We start from the raw sequence: 16,566 nt of genomic DNA on the forward strand, positions 1-16,566 counted from the left end.
GCGATCGTCTGCTGTTGAACGAGGAAGTGAGGGAAGCAAAATTTAGTCTCACACCTTCTCCTCCCTCTTCTCTCTTTGGCTCGCACGCGAGACGTGAGGAGGCTACTTTAAAAAGTTAAAAAGGAGACAGCAGGCTCTCCTCTTTTTCGCACCTCTCAGAGGCTACTTGAGAGAAGAGCACATTCTGAACATTGTAAGTAAGAATAAACGCCCTTGTTATTTAACGTTAAGTTGCACAATGCAATGGCAAAGTCTGTAAAAATGTATGCAGTGTTTATTATTGTCTCAGCGAACATTATACTCTACTTGGATATGATATCTTTAATATGTTTCTATCTACTAAGTAACGGCAACCGGCACCCAAAAAATGAACCACTGACTCAAAATAATATGTATTAAAGTCATACATTAATATTCATTCTTTCCACACAGTTGTGTTTAATTGGAAATGCAAAAACAACAACTCACTTTTAGCCACACACAATGTATTTAAATACTTTTCATTTCATTTTAAATATTTGATGTAATCTAACAATACAGGATTTCATTTAAAGACCTTTTGAATCTAACTTTTAAAAAAATTGAATGCTTGTTAACTAAGTCAATTTTAGTCACAAAATATATCGTGAGGTGTCCTTAAAAACATTTTAAAAGGTAAAAGTTACTATTAAATATTTAATATTGTCAGACAAAGAAATGAATTTGAAAAAATATGGAATAGAGCTGAAAAAAGGAATGATTTTGATCAAATGAGTTATTTAGAGTCATGCAGGCTATTTCATTTGATGTACCCAAATGAAAGTTTTAAAAACGTCATTGTGTTTTACTTGGTTTTAGTCACACGCTAAATATTGAAATGCATTTCTTAATTTTAAATATTTTATAGATTTGAACAATACATTTGAAAATGTGATTCTAGTATTGTGGTATTAAATGTATGATTGTGTTTGCCCCCCTTCCTGATTTCTTACTTTTTCACACAGGGTTTGGATTTTTGTTCTTCCTTAATAATCAAAAGTTTCATTTAAAAACTGCATTTTGTGTTGTCCATCCATCTTCTATGCCGCTTCTCCTCATTAGGGTTGTGGGGGCTTGCTGGAGCCTATCCCAGCTGACAGGCGGGGTACACCCCGGCAGGGCACATATAGACAAACAACCATTCACACGCACATTCATACCTATGGACAATTTAGAGTCTCCATTTAACCTAACATGCATGTTTTTGGAACGCACGCACGTGGAGAACATGCAAACTCCACACAGAAACGGAAGGAAGAACCCAAGGAAGAATCGAACCCAGGTCTTCCCGATCTCCAGACTGTGACTGTGTGGCCAACATGCTAACCACTAGACCACCGTGCGGCCCGGTTGTGTTGTCATTGACTAATATCTGAATTTTTTTGATGATCTCAAAAAATTTAATGTGACAAACATGCAAAAAAAAAAAAAGAACTCAGGACTTTTTCACACAGGTATATATATGAGATAAATATTTAATACTTTTCATATATATATACTATTTTAAACTATTAAATAAACCTATTAAATTTAAACTATTAATAATATTAATTGCGATTAATTAATTAATTAATTAATATATAATTATTAAACTATTAATATTAAAGGGAATAAAATGACTCCAAAAGGTAATATCACTTAAACAATAATATCACTTTAACAAAAATATTGGTTAAATTAATTTACAAATACAAATTACTTGAATACAAAACTATTTAACCTAAAAAAAATGGTCATTCTGGTTCCCTTAATTTTAGTTGCACACAATATTTGTAATCACACTGTTAAATTAATTTACTATTAAAAGTTATTTATATAATTCAAATAAACAAAGCATTTTAAAAAGGGTAATTAAAATCTTACACGTAGTAACCCAAGGGGTATTTGTTTTAAATCCTCATTATTTTAAGCTCGGGTGCGTTTTTAATTTTGTTGTGCCTTCATTTTGATGTATTTGTAAATGTGTTCTTTTTAATGTTGTTAGTGTGTAAAGTGGAAAGCTCACGATTCTATTTTTTTTACTGTCAGTGACAGAGCTCCTTTAATTGTACAGCTTCCTTTTTGTACACGGTAGTATATGTAGTATATTAATGACACTAACCAATAGGGTTTCATGAATGTCATGTGCATGCAGTTGAATGCAGCATGGCTTGTGCAGATGTTGACATGGACATCCGAGACGCAGAAGACACTGAGTACGGCCTGTGGGCGCCTGATATCAACATGCAAATAGCAGATGATGAGGGGACACGCAAAGAAGACAGCCAGAAAGCGACCATATTGAGACGATACCAAGCTTCACATCATGTCCTGGTGGATGGCAGGGGGCCAATGCACAGCCTGCTGCAGAAAAACACTGCTGTGTTGGGGGTAAGGCTGTATGTAAAACGCAAGAACGAGACTACTTCAACACACACCCTATTCCCATATGCCTTTTGTGCCTTCATGGCCACCGTACTTCCTGTTACCACAGTATGGACTTTAGTGACTACAAGTTAATAACCCCTTGTCTACCAGCATAATTTGGCATAATTTGTATCACAAATATACATGGTAGGGTGTGTTTAACGTCTAAACACTACAACAATGATTATTTGTCATAGAATTACAGCTTTTTATTGACTCAAAACGACTGACATGATAAAGACGATAAAGAATGACTGTACCGAATAGAGCGCCACACCACAGTGCAATGCATTGTGGGACTTGTAGTATCACGTGGCAGCAGCAACATAAAGCTAGCTGGACCGATAACATAGATGCCAAGATAAAAATGGATATTAGAGCTGATTTGAGATAAAAGTATAAATGTTTTACGGTGCAATAAAAAGGGTAGGTTCAGAGTAGGTTAAAGGCAGCAACAGGAAAGGCAGAAGGTGTTTGTGGTCTTCCTCTTAAGTGGTATACCAAAAAAAAAAGAAAAAAAAGGGGGTTTCGTGACTAACAACACACAAAAGTTGACATTGTTTTCGGACTGACCTACTTGTATACGGTTAAATATAAGTGAAAACAGTTGAACTAATGTTGCATCACATCAATCGACACAGGATAGTGAGCATTATCTTCATGTATAACTACTGTTTTATTTCATTTAAGTGCACAGTGCCATTTCATTTGTCCATTTTTTAAATATACATACTGCAAATTTAAAATGTGTTGATTTATCATTGCAGTCCCTCCAGATTGTCAGCGGGATCTTCAGTGTTGGATTGGGTGTCATTTTTGCTGTAAGCCATGACATGACAACGTCTCTATTTACACTCTTTAGAGTTGCACTCTGGACTGGAACGCTTGTAAGAATCCAATTTTAGCTTTATCGTCTTCCTTTAAAAAAAAATAAAAAATCCTCCATCATAGGTTTTGTTGCTTTTCAGTTCATATTTGCAGGAGTTGTGTCCACCATGCTGCGGAAACATCCAGAATTGCTACCTGTAAGTAAACTTTATTAGAAGTATGATAATATGTGAGCTTCATTTTTATTACAATGCGTATGTCTATTTTTAGTGGATAGTAAATCTATGCCACTATAAAAGCTGTGCACTGACTACTCTAAAGTATATCCAAGGTTCATTTCTGGAGTTCTGTCCCGGGAGAAGATGAATTGAATGGATATGTTTCTTTCAGGTGTCCCTCGTCATCAACAGAGCTGGTATTGTTGCTGCATTAGCTGCAGTTGGTGTGATAATCACTGACTTGACTGGATGGGATGAAGAAAATGCACAGTATTTGAAGGTAATGCAAAAATTCTACAGTCGATTGTTTTTTTGTTTTAATTTTGTTTAAAAAACCTTTTCTCCAAAGATGGAGGTGCTGGAACTTTGTATGTTGGGACTTCAGGTTTTGATGGCTGTCGTTCTCTGCTTATGGATCTCCAAAAAGAAATGCGCTACGTTTGTATGTTAAATTCATCCATTTCCATAATCAATTTTAAGAAATGTGCTTGTAAATTTTGAGGATCACCCATTTGTTACATTTTTACTATATATTTTTTTAGTTTTATATGATCTTGATGTTTAGTAGAAAATATGCGCCCTTCTCTTTGTGAAACTCACTTTGTGGTTATCATAGTGCTTACAGTGTATCTGCTATACGTGTCTTGACCGTACGCAATATGACACTCTCAGCTTATGGTGGTAAATCATGGCTACAATGCATTTTTAATACAAATGTTTTAATCATCTGTACAAGGCAGGACAGCACACCACAGTAATAATATGACAGTAGAGAAACATTTATCTGCCAGCTAGTCTGTGCTTTGTAAATTACACAATAATTATCATAATAACAATAAAAAAACATCTACAATATAAACACAGACTCATACCTATAGTTACTTTTTAAAGGAAACCACATGAGTACCATCATGCTATGATCATGTCCAATTATTTTATTAATAAAATGACGCGACCTTGGAAGTCTTCAGTGCTCCAACATGGTAGGTGAAGTTGAGAACTTTACAGCTGAAAAAAGAAAGGAAATGTTTTAGAGACAGTATTTGGCAAAGGTCCATTCGTGCATGGTAATGCATCTTTCTGTCACTTTTAAGTGCGTGGCTGAATAGAAAAAAACCAAAAGCACAGAGTGCATTCAAAAGTAAACACGGTGCAGCAGCATGCATGGTGTTCACACACGCAGTATGATTCCAAAATGCAACAAAACACAAGAGGAGAACCATCAATGCATCATCACCACCACCACCATGCAATACGTGTTAGTAATGAGGCCACGTGTGGTTAAAGAGGCTGTTCACAATGGTGACACTGATGGCTACTTACTGAGCTAAACGTCACACCACTGTAGAAAGGCCTATGGCTATATGAGAGGTCTTGCTCTGGTAAAAACAACAACAAAAGTGGTGATTTTCAAAATAAGATTTAGCTGAAAACATCTGGAGTGTTACTCTATGTATGTCTTACAACACTTAAAGGGAAAAACCAACCACATTTGGTAACTTCAACTTCAGTAAGAAATGCATGGCATATTGCAGTACAACCATGTGATTGCTCCCAGCCAATCAGCAATAAAGGTAATGATAATATTGGAAAGGTTATAATTAATTAAATAACAGAAGAAAATAATATTCACATATATCATTTTTATTGAAATTTATTTGCAAATTTTATTTTTATTTGCATATATATATATATATATATACTTTACATATTTTACCTACTTACATAGTGAAAAAATATAAAGCAAATGATTAAAATTAAAATGTGTCTATTAATGTGTCTATTAATGAAATGGTGAAAGCTAATCTGAAATGATTATATTGAATTTAAAAAAAATCATTCATTGATGGATGATTGAATAAATAATCATCCATTCATTTTCTATGCCGCTTAATCCTCATTAGGGTCGCGGGGGTATGCTGGAGCCTATGTCAGCTGACTTTGGGCAAGATGTCCCCTCTTATTTAGTATTTTTTATTTATTTCAAAACAAACATTTTTATTTAATGTCTGATCTAGTTGTATTTATTTATTTTTTTATTTTATTTTTATTCATTTTCTTTTTTTCTTTTTTTACCAACACATTTATTGGCAATTGACTTCATGATGCTGAAGTGCACTGGAAATTACTGAATAATAATTACTCTTTTATGATAGAATAATGACACAAAAACAACACTTATAAATCTTACTATTATTTATTAGCAAAATAAAAATGTGAATGTGAAACAAATAAATTTGTTTAATATTAATAACAATTTATATTGAGTTTTTGTGATAAAATGAAAATGTGAACTACTTTTTTGTCCATTAATTAATGAAATTGTCAAATACAATGTGAAATAGTTATACTGAACATTTTAAAAATTATTATTAATTATTTCTTTCATGACCCGTGTGTTTTTTTCAGGACCCATTCATACATCTTATTACTTTTTTTTTTTTTTTTTAATGTAATGGCTTTTAAAAATGTATTGTCCTTGTATTTCATTCAAACTGCATTATTTCTTAGCAAAAAGGTGATGACCTGCTTCAGATTAACAGTAAATATTTTGACCTCTCTAAGAAAAAATACATACAATAGTGCATACTGTAGTAGGGATAGCTTTTTCATGTCCGATACCAATGCAACGTTATAAATCTGCTGATGCTGATACTGATACCAAGCCGATACCGTCTTTTCTCCTTTCTTGTTATAGTAATCAATTTGTATGCGTTTTTTCAAATTTAAAACAACATTACTGGCCAGTAATAGACCAGTGCTGATCCCGAGGATCCAATTGGACCATCCCTAATACTGTAAATATGTCTGCAGTGAATAGAAAAATATATAGATAGATAATTATAATGAGTGCACGTGAAATAACAGAGCATTTGTCTGTAGAAACTGAAGAAGACTTACTGCTGTGATGAACTTGTTGCCCTGCTGTGGGAGCTCTTCACTTTTGGGGAAGATGGAGGAGGATTCCATGGAAGATGGAGGAGTGGAGGAGCACAGGAAGGAGGATTCATCGTCGTCGTTGTTGTTGTTGTATGAGTCCAGGACTATGTCGGGGTGGCCGGGTAAGGTGAGCGTGCTCAGGCCGGTCACGCTGTCAGTGGAGGTGCACTGGGAAGACGTCTCGGAATTCTCTGTTACTGGCACGTTAAAATGTTGCAAAAAAGAGTCATTATCATTGTGTAACACTTCCCGTGGTAGCGTGTCGTCACTTACTCATGGAGGGCTGGCCACTGGAGTCGTGCTCCAGCTCGTCTTCCTCGATGCAGTCGTACGGCCACTGGGCGAAGGAAGGAACGGTGGCCAGTGGGTAAGGGTGGGTGTGTGGGTGAGACGGGGACGAGTACAGGTGGAGGTTGAGCGACCCCAGTAGGGAGGAGGACGACTGGCTGCTGGAGGAGGAGGTGCTGCTGTTGGAGATGGTGGAGTGAGGTCTCTTGATGGAAGCCGAGTATTCATAGGAGGGTACGGCGATGGACGCTCTCGTCCTACACTCTGTTGTACACACATAAAGACAGAAGTGTGAGGGATGAGAAGATATTGAATTAACATCATCTAACATTTCATTAGGATTTTTCAAAAGAAGAATAAACTTGAATTTGCCCTTAAAGTAATAAAAGTATGTCCCAAAACATATTAACGTTTTGTATTACCAGACTATAAGGCGGTACTCATTGATTAGATCAAGCTCCAACAGCGATATGAATGTCGTTTCAGTCGCCATTGCTCACAGTTATTAGGGGCATCACGTGACACTCCCGAGATGAGACGACAGGCAAGATTGGGTCTACGAGAACGCGACGAGATGAGATTCTAACATTACTTTTTAGAAAATTACGATGAAAAAAGTCGTCATACAGAGTCTGACGCTCTTTTATAACTACATTCTGACCGAACACATCAACAGCGGTACAATTCCATATACTGTATGTATCTCCAGCTCACACACGTCTCCAGTCCCTTTATCCTTGGAACAACACTTCCTCATTCTCACGCGAGATGCCTTCAGAAACACTGCGAACATCACAAACACGGCGTTATAATGCGTGTAAATAAACAGCAAGGTGAAGAAAAACATGAAGTGGATATTCTTATCACTCACTTTGTAACTCTTAATTCGGATGTACAATTTGCTACATTTAAGTGTGTTGGAAAATACACTGAAAACAAGTAAATTTACCGTATATTACATGATGTCTTTGAACGCAACCCCTTGTTCCTCATAATAACACCGTTTAAAGTGTGTCTCAAATGTTCTGCTACTATTAATTAAAGAGACTAGTAATTTCTAGACTTGTGTGGTATCTTTGAGCTTAACATATCCAGTTAATTTGGAGCTGTTAATACATACAAATATATATAATGCTGTCCTGTCATTTATCTTTCTGTTCATTTACTACAGTAAAAATGGGTATATTTCATAGTTGCTAAGGGTGATTAATCATGATTAATTAAAAAACTGATTAATCTGATTAAAATTTTGAATCATTTGACAACCCTAAAAAATATGACAATATACTGCAATCTACTATTTAATTTCTACTACGTTACAGTCTTGTGCACTGGCCCCGACAAAGACACTGTATGACTGACAAAAGGACTCACTCCATTCAAAAGAGCCAAGGTGCTGAAACCAATGCACTGTTTGGAGACGAGGAAAACAGACATGCATGCACATGGCAACTTAGTTAGGCCGGAAAAATTATCCAGTTCATTTTATATTATTATTACAATTATTATTCATTTATTACCATCCCAGGCCTAGTGCCCACAAGACATTTTTTTTGGAATGAGAAATCTTGTCACCTTTTAAACTTGCGAGATCTTGTGACTCCCTTGATAGGTCTTGTCCACACGGGAACGTTTCTGAGATTTTTTTTTTTTTTTTTTTTTGTCGGGTTGGAAAAAAGTCGTGTCCATACTGTGCCGGCCGATTAGTAAATTGTTGCATCCAGACGGAAACAAATCACTGAGTGAAAATGATGTAGTACACAAGCACACCTACGTGTGCCGCTGTGAACAAACACACGGGCGAAACCACGTGACACACCAAACCATAGAAGATAGAACACATAAGTCTCCTCTTCCGTTTTTCAAGACTTATGAGAAGTGGAATTACTTCTGAGAGTCATTATGTAGAATAAGACAACAAAATATGAGGACAATGTCGACTGGGATGAGTCATGTCAGTTGAAATATTCAGATATTATGTTGATTTGTCATCGAAGCTCACATAACGGCGACGAGGCGGCGGTGAGTCGGTGACGTCATCGCTTTCGTATTGCCTGTCTATACGGCAACGACAAGGGGACGTTCTTAGATTTTGCCACTCTGGAAGCCGCTTTAAAAAAAAACAAACATTTCAGGTCACCCAGAAGGCTTTCCCGTGTGGATGTGAGGCTGCAGAGGTAAAATATTTTGCCGTTTTGACCTGAAAACGATTCCGTGCGGATAGACCCTTAGTCAACGAGAGTTTTAGTTGCACACTTTCATCTTTTTGGCAGAGAATTGCAAGTCATGCGCTCAGCCCGGCCAACAGTGACTACACTCGAGCATAATGAAGCCTTTTCAACTTCTTCAAAACTCAACACAAATGGGCGGGAGCACATTAGAACAATTTTAAGGTTGTTGCATTGGCTGCCCGTTCGTTTCGGGACTAATTTTAAGGTTTCGTTATTAGGTTTTAAATGTCTTCTTGTCCATCTGACTTGCTTTGACATATTGTTGTTGTATGTACTTTATTTATCCCACAGCGGGGAAATTTACTTGTTACAGCAGCAAGCAAGCAAGATATGCAAGTAAAGAGTACAGTGCAAAGAATGCATAGTGACTACAACATGGTTCAGGTGGTGCAGGTGTTGTGGAGCCTGACAGCGGTCAGTATGAAGGACCTGCGGAACCTCTCCTTCTTACACCGTGGGTTTAACAGTCTGGTGCTGAAGGAGCTGCTAAGGGAACCCACAGTGTCATGTAGCGGGTGAGAGGTGTTGTCCATGATGGATGTCAGCTTAGCCAACATCCTTCTCTCCCCCACTTCCTCCACGGAGTCCAGAGGACTGTCCAGGACAGAGCTCGCTCTCCTGATCAGCCTATTGATCCTGCTCCCGTCCCTGTCCGTGCTGCCCCCTCTCCAGCAGCCCACAGCATAGAAGATGGCTGAGTCCACCACAGAGTCATATGACATATTAGCCACCGTGGACCCTGATGTCCTCCAGCATCAGCCTTTAAATGTTTCCAAATGTCCGCACAAAAACAGTGCAGCGTGTAATACATACACAGTATATATTTTAATATATGCATCTTTTCATGTGCACCGTTTTGAATTTGTCACTTGTGAGATGCTCAAACAGAATGTTACTGAGAATGAGAATAAAGAAATGAACTGGAATGCTGGGGGTTCAAGCGCCACCTGTTGCTTCTGAAAGAGCTTTACAACCTGTGATGCATTTTCATTCAGAATGTTTGCTTATTTAATTAATATAGCTTATATTTTAGCACCTATTACTTAAGATAAGCACATTGGTAGAAAGCTGGCAAGAAAAATATATTTATTCAAAAAAAAATAATTTGGAATTTGGACTGATTTCAGGTATTCATTTGCAGGGTAACAACACCTGTATCACGCCTTTACAAAATGCTATTTTTTAATTGTGTGTGCAGAGCATGCAGTGAGCACAGCATGATGAGGTGAATGAAACACAAGCAAAGGATAATGACAGGGGAACTAATGGGGCAGGAAAATAAGTAACTCTCACCAGACCGCTTCATGATATAGTCGATAGCTCTGTCATTGATGGCTGCATCACTGGGCTTAATGTCCATGAAAGGCTTGCTTCCAATGCCCATGGACACCATCTCTTGCATGCGCAATTCTGCGGAATACAAGAGAAGAGCCTTTTATGACACAATGTATGTAAAAATGATCAGACCATTAGCTGCTAAGGCAACACACCTCTGTTCCTGAGCGCCTGCCTCCACAGGATCTTCCCTATGATGGACGTCCACACGGCTTTGACCTCCACAGAGCCGGCTTGGAGGATGAATGTGTCCTGGGACTTCCTCCGCCGGAACCAGATCTCAAAGCGCAGTCCGCTGTCACCAACATTTTCAGTCATACCGATCTCAGCTGTCTAAATGTGGAAAAAAAAGAGAACATCAGGGCTAGAAAGTACATTCAAAGCTCCAGGAAATGGACTCTCACTTTGTAGGATTGTTTGTAGATGTAAATGTCATATCCTCCTTCTATCTTTTTGGTCTTGCTGAAGAGTATGAGATCTTCAAACAAGAAGACGTGGCGGAGGTACTTCCTGCGTCCGCACCAGACGATGAACTCATCCTGGCAGCGCAGTTGACCCTGTTCCTTTAGGTTCACCTAGACAGGAAACACCCCGGTTCACATGCGTCACTCACAACAATGGAAGCGCTGCTGGGAGACTGGCCTCACGCCACTGTATACAAAACATCAGTGTCTTAAAAAAAACATCCACTTCAAAAATATACTATGGACAAAAGTATTGGGACACCGTAAAAATGGAAGACTATGGAGATGGTCCCCCTTTTTGGGACAGGCTCCTAACCTCCATGTCTGACACTTGGTGCGCTGGGACACCATCATGGTGGCTTGCCCCAAGCTCTTCCCACAGAGTTGAAAGCATGTCCTGGAATTACGATTTAGAAGGAACTAAAGGGTGTCGTCCAACCCATGATTGATTAAGACAGTGTGTCCGTGGCATCAAACTATGAATCATGGCTCTAGCTTACATCACAGCCCCGGATAGCGTCCATAGCCAGCAGGTCGTTGCCATGGCGAAGCTGAAACTTGACCATCTCCTCAGCGGTCCGGAGGTCACTCAGCTCCTGCGCCTGGGACTGGCTGCACTCCTTGATGAGGTCCTTCAGCAGTAGAGCGTATTTACTCATCCTCTGGATGGGCTTCAGCAGGTAGGACGCCAGGTCCATCTTGTCCCCCAGATCCAGCTGTTTATTCTGGGATGAGAGAGGAATGTTACAACAGCAAATTTTATTATGATTATCAAGACATACTTTATCCTTTTTTGTCTTCTTCAGGAAATCTCTGTAATACAGGGATGTCCGAAGTTTCCATTTTCATTTGGCCCTTGGCATAATGTAAAAATAAAATCAATACACACTTAATGAGATACAGTATTAGCTAATTTGCTTTGCCACCTATAACACAAAGTTCAGATATGGATCTTTTATTCAAATAGCTTAGCATATATTGACTTACACTGTAGTTTTTTTTTAGCATCTTTAATGTACAAAATGTACTGTATCAAATTCCCCCCCTTCCCTTCATATATGTATTGTAAATACTTAAAGATGTCATGATATGGAAATGTCTTATTGGATATTTTTCTCTCTTGCAAGGCAATCTTACTTTTTTGCACTACATGGGACTGCATACAATATCGTAATGACTGAATATGAATATGGATACCCACGTATTTGCGATTCACTATTCACGGCTCTCTAAATTCACATTTTTTGTCCAAAAAAATTTATTTTTCTTCAAAAATAGGCATTTTTTTTTTAGAAAAAACACATCTAATTCGCAATAAGTTCATGATAATTTACCACCGCCAGAAAGCCCACAATCTTTAAATGTTTATGTCTTCACTGATAATGTTTTTTCGTCAAGCGCTGAGATTTCGCACTTTGTTCAGCGGTCCTTGAATGCACCATAGTTGTGTGCTCTGACTGGCCTCTGATCTTCTCGAATCATCTTACATTATTCGTGGTGAGTACCTATACATTTTACAGGCATATTTAGGAACAAACCTGGATTCTGTCACAAGTGAACAATGGCAATTTAAGAGAGAGCTGTACAACAGTCGCTTTTATTGCAAATGGTGATCTGAAATCAAAAGTGAACAACAACATCAAGTTAGCAGGAAAGTTTGGGGGGCAGAGAGAGCCGTGTGCAGCATTTTACCATTTGCTAGTGGTCTTGGAATGTAACCTCTCTGAAAAGCGGGAATCTGTGGTATATTTTTTAAATAAATGTTATTTTAAATGCGGATACAACTGGTTAGAAATCTATTGTGTTATGAGCACTTGAAAGAGTTTGCTAAAATACTATCACAAAAATAAGGCATGTGAAATATACAAAGGTGAAAAATTAATTTGGACACATTTTGCAGACAAGCTTAAATACAAATGTGGTCTTTTTTACATATTGTAAACATGTATTTATCTAATAACAATTATTGGTCATGTCACAGTGCATCTTTCATTTCCTTTTTCTGATGCACAATTGCGGGTCAGTGCTGACCTTTTCACCCTGTCAGGTATGTATAACCAGTTTCCAGACGCACCTTAAAGAATTCATTCCCATGGCTGCTGAGCAAAGAGTCGGACCGGGGCTTATTCTTGCTGTACAGGGCATACATTCCAAACTGATCCTCCTGCAAACACAATTAACAAATTAGAACACTCAAGAAACTGTGACTCACTCAAATCATATAAGACTATTTGACTACAACGACTAGAGGTGATTTTGCATTGGGATAAATGGGACAGTATGTAACTTTTCAATATAGTATAATTAATGCAGTGTAGTAATTGAATTGCTAAATGAATGCATATAAAAATCCTCACAATCCTTAGTATTGCTGTTTTTGGAGTAATTTCCTTTGTGTGTGCTTTTTAATTTATCCTGCCATATTCCCATGTATTTTTTTCTGCTATACGGGGCAGCAAAGTGTTAGTGTTAGAAGTAACCACATGGACTATCTGTATAGTCTATCTATCAGCAAGTAGTTTTCCTGGTATGTAGCCAACCATGTGATTGGTGAACCTTCATAAAACCTCACTGGAGAGGTAATGAGACCATGACCCTTGAAACATCGCATATAGTTAGTAAAGCTAGACGTCTTCAGGTCACGGCTGTGGATGGAAGCTGAGTGCTCCTAGTATGCTGTCAGTGTGCCTCCTTGGGGCACTTTGTGCGCGTGCACTCACGTGGCGAAGAAAACAGCTGCTGATGGACAGCGGCGAGTGTGCGCACGCCTCCAGTTGCTTGAGGAAGTACTGGCTGTGGAAGTCCCACAGCTTCTCCATGTTCCCAAAAATGATGCTGCGTTTGCCCCTCAGGTCCTGCGGCAGATCCAGGCGTTCCATCTCCGGGAAATAATGCTCAATAACGTAGCTGAGAGAGCGTACGTACTCCCTCTCGGTGGCGATCATCTCATCCATGATGTGCTGCACTTTGCTGGGCAAAAGAATGCCATTTTGTTACATTGGATAGATAATGCTATGTGTAACATTGCACACTTCGAGAGATAAAACAAATAAGTGAGCACACCTTTTAAAGGCTATGGGTTATGTTATGGCTGTTTGCTGGTTGGCAACTTGGTGTTTAAACTTTATGAAGGCATGGTGCATGGATCAAGGAAAAAAAACAATATCACCAGACACAAGTGAGATGGACATGGAGGTTTACTGAATGCGAATGATAAAGATGATCACATTTAAAAAAATTTGTATTGTAGCTGTATAAACTTGTAAAAAACGTTTTTTCAGTTTCCAGTTTTTCAGTTGTTCAGTTGCAACATTGCCAGTGGTTCCTGCTCCCTGCATTGTTGTACTTTGTGTGGCTCTCATTAAAGAGACTAACTGTTTTTCGTGATCACGCCTCTGCATCTGGGGACCAGACCTACACAGAACATAACAGTTGGACTTCGGTTTTCGTATGCCTCGGTTTTCAACATAAATTATTGCCAAGATTATGTCTCAGTTCTCGTATGGCCAACATTGCACCTTACAAAGTAGTCAGTTTGCCAGTGTAGCAGTCCGTGGAATCCAGTGTCCAAACCAAAAATCCCATGTGTGACTCAGTCTTGTCATGTTAGTAATACACTGTGTGAATCCAACCGTGTTGTCTTTATTACAAAACGTGCCTGTTAGCTAGCTCTCAACTCCTACCCGGCAGTAAGTTATTCTCCCCCAACTCTATTGCCTCTCTGTGACCTAACCAGCTGACTCTGTAGTTCTTTCCTAACTAACAGTTACACCACAAGTCTCTGCTTTTTTTTTTGTACGACTGCAAAATAACCCACCATGGGGCCAAAGAAAATTGCAAATGCCACCATTTTAATAAGGAAGGAAAGAAAGACTACTGAATTCAAGAAAGAAGTCATCGCAAAACATGAAGGTGGTGTCCGTGTGGCTCTCCCTTCCCTCTCCACTCATCGCCATCTATGCCAACTTGAGCCTTCAATAAAGGGAAAAGTGACGTTTAATGTTCACATATCCATTTCATTCATAATTTATATGCATTTTGCACTGTTTTCTGCACGTAAAACTACAATTATTCTTGATAGAATGTGTTTTGTGTTCGTATTTTTGGGTGTCTGGAACGAATGAATTGGATTTACATGATTTATTATACAATTCAGCTTTCGACAGACCATTTGGAACTGATTAATAACGAAAACCAAGGTATCACTGTAGTAGTATATATTTTCAATACTTATACACGGATGCTAAATATTAATTATATATAGCATCCAGCATTCATATACACAGTGGTGTGAAAAAGTGTTTGCCCCTTCCCGATTTCTTATTTTGTTTGTCACATTTACATGTTTCAGATCAAACAAATTTAAATATTAGTCAATAACAACACGACTGAACACAAAATGCAGTTTTTAAATGAAACTTTTTATTATTAAAAAGCAAAGATCCACAGCGCTGTAAGAGACTCGTTGCAAGTTATCGCACATGGCCATGTAGGTTTGGATTTTTTCTCCATCCGTCCATCCATTTTCCTTGGCTTATCTGGGTACGGATCACGGGGGAAGCATTCTCGGTAGGTAAGCCCATACATCCCAGTACCTGGCCACCTCTTCCAGTTCCAGCAGGAGAACACCAAGGTGTTCCCAGGCCAGCTGTGAGACATAATCCCCCCAGTGTGTCCTAGTGTGGAGACGTCCGGGAGGCACTATTCTCCCTTAATAATAAAAAGTTTTATGTAAAAACTGCATTGTTTGTTCAGCTGTGTTGTCATTGACTAATATTTAAATGTGTTTGTTGATCTGAAATGTTTAAATGTGACAAACATGCAAAAAAAAGAAATCAGGAAGGGGTCAAACACTTTTTCACACCACTATATATACAACACAGTCCCTTGTTTATTTATTATATATAGCATCCAGCATCCACATACATTATATAGTATATGCAGTTCAGTCCCTTACCTGCTCTGTTTCTTTCCATCATCTTCGATGTGTCTGTTATGTATCCTGGAGGGCGTGGACATGCTCCGACTACGCCCTAATGTCGGGCTCATGACATCGGGTCTTTGCAGCTTCTTCTCCACAGACACATTATTGGCCACCTCCAGCCCCTTGATGTAAACGCCCGTGTAACCGTGTACATGGCTGACATCTGAGTGTCCGCCGTCTCGCTGCGTCAGCTCGTAACTCATGGTCTTCTTCATGATCTTCTTCATTGGCGGCTTGCGGACTCGGGATGCCGGAGAGTAGATGGGCTCCGAATGGCATGAGATGGTGGAGTCAACAGTGCAGTCGCTGTCTGTGTCATCGAACGAGGACGGGCTCAGTGTGCTGTCAGGGGGGAAAGTTAAGCGTGAGGAGGATGAGATGGAACCGGAAGGGCTTTTGGATAAAGGTTTTGAGTCCTCGACAGTCAGTGGGGTAACTGCCCTGCTGGAGCAAGTAGACCCTTCAGGCAGAAACACGCATCCACTCTCCTCTGGTGCACTCGTCTCGCTCTCCGTAGGCTTTACAGCATATTTCAGATCAGAGGCCATGGAGTCTGAAGACGCCTTCATGGCACGGGCCAACGTGTCCTCCAGCTGGTGCTTGGTCTGCTGACACTTTTGCCAAACGGTGTTCCACTGCTGCAATTGCGGAGGACTATCTAAGGACAGCACCATGTCATTTAGAGTGCTGAAGTTGTCCATGGAGAACTTGGAGGCCTCTGTGCAGTAATCCTGCAAGATCTGGACCACGGCAGGTGAAAGTGCTTCCCCTGAGGTGTTCAGGTGACTGATGTATTCCTGACAGTGCTCCATCCACTGATTCACCTACGGACAGAGTATTGCAGACTATTGTAT

At 39.1% G+C, this 16,566-nt stretch overlaps 2 protein-coding genes across 4 annotated transcripts in view; one reads left to right on the forward strand and one right to left on the reverse strand.

The window, feature by feature from the left end:
* Nucleotides 1-147: 147 nt before the first annotated feature.
* Nucleotides 148-4,510, forward strand: si:ch211-269k10.4 (uncharacterized protein LOC100150242 homolog). The gene is made up of 6 exons (XM_054781287.1): nucleotides 148-193; nucleotides 2,153-2,388; nucleotides 3,192-3,311; nucleotides 3,393-3,449; nucleotides 3,643-3,750; nucleotides 3,820-4,510. Exons 2-6 carry the CDS (start codon nucleotides 2,164-2,166, stop codon nucleotides 3,919-3,921), a joined length of 612 nt encoding a protein of 203 aa, XP_054637262.1. The 5' UTR covers nucleotides 148-193; nucleotides 2,153-2,163; the 3' UTR covers nucleotides 3,922-4,510.
* The window catches only part of zgc:158766 (uncharacterized protein LOC100009641 homolog), a 31,761-nt gene continuing 19,365 nt past the window's right edge, over nucleotides 4,171-16,566 (reverse strand). For 2 of the 3 annotated variants that reach the window (XM_054781283.1, XM_054781281.1), the window contains exons 14-24: nucleotides 15,686-16,536; nucleotides 13,449-13,698; nucleotides 12,803-12,892; nucleotides 11,229-11,453; nucleotides 10,669-10,839; nucleotides 10,420-10,597; nucleotides 10,223-10,339; nucleotides 6,684-6,962; nucleotides 6,372-6,607; nucleotides 4,794-4,849; nucleotides 4,171-4,478 (exon numbers count right to left, since the gene is read on the reverse strand). In XM_054781283.1, the coding sequence (XP_054637258.1) occupies nucleotides 4,805-4,849; nucleotides 6,372-6,607; nucleotides 6,684-6,962; nucleotides 10,223-10,339; nucleotides 10,420-10,597; nucleotides 10,669-10,839; nucleotides 11,229-11,453; nucleotides 12,803-12,892; nucleotides 13,449-13,698; nucleotides 15,686-16,536 (2,442 nt within the window). In that variant the 3' untranslated portion in view covers nucleotides 4,171-4,478; nucleotides 4,794-4,804. The remainder of the gene's footprint in view (nucleotides 4,479-4,793; nucleotides 4,850-6,371; nucleotides 6,608-6,683; nucleotides 6,963-10,222; nucleotides 10,340-10,419; nucleotides 10,598-10,668; nucleotides 10,840-11,228; nucleotides 11,454-12,802; nucleotides 12,893-13,448; nucleotides 13,699-15,685; nucleotides 16,537-16,566) is intronic. The other variant, XM_054781282.1, reaches the window with a different exon arrangement.

Source organism: Dunckerocampus dactyliophorus, chromosome 7 (assembly GCF_027744805.1).
Source record: "Dunckerocampus dactyliophorus isolate RoL2022-P2 chromosome 7, RoL_Ddac_1.1, whole genome shotgun sequence".
In the NCBI taxonomy this organism is placed as follows: Eukaryota; Metazoa; Chordata; class Actinopteri; order Syngnathiformes; family Syngnathidae; genus Dunckerocampus; species Dunckerocampus dactyliophorus.

Excerpts from the sequence above, each read along its gene's own strand:
- si:ch211-269k10.4 (XM_054781287.1), top strand. The coding sequence starts at position 2,164 with ATGGCTTGTGCAGATGTTGACATGGACATCCGAGACGCAGAAGACACT. Across the intron at positions 2,389-3,191 it reads AAAACACTGCTGTGTTGGGG|TCCCTCCAGATTGTCAGCGG; the intron begins GTAAGGCTGTAT and ends TTATCATTGCAG. Across the intron at positions 3,751-3,819 it reads AAAATGCACAGTATTTGAAG|ATGGAGGTGCTGGAACTTTG; the intron begins GTAATGCAAAAA and ends TTTTCTCCAAAG.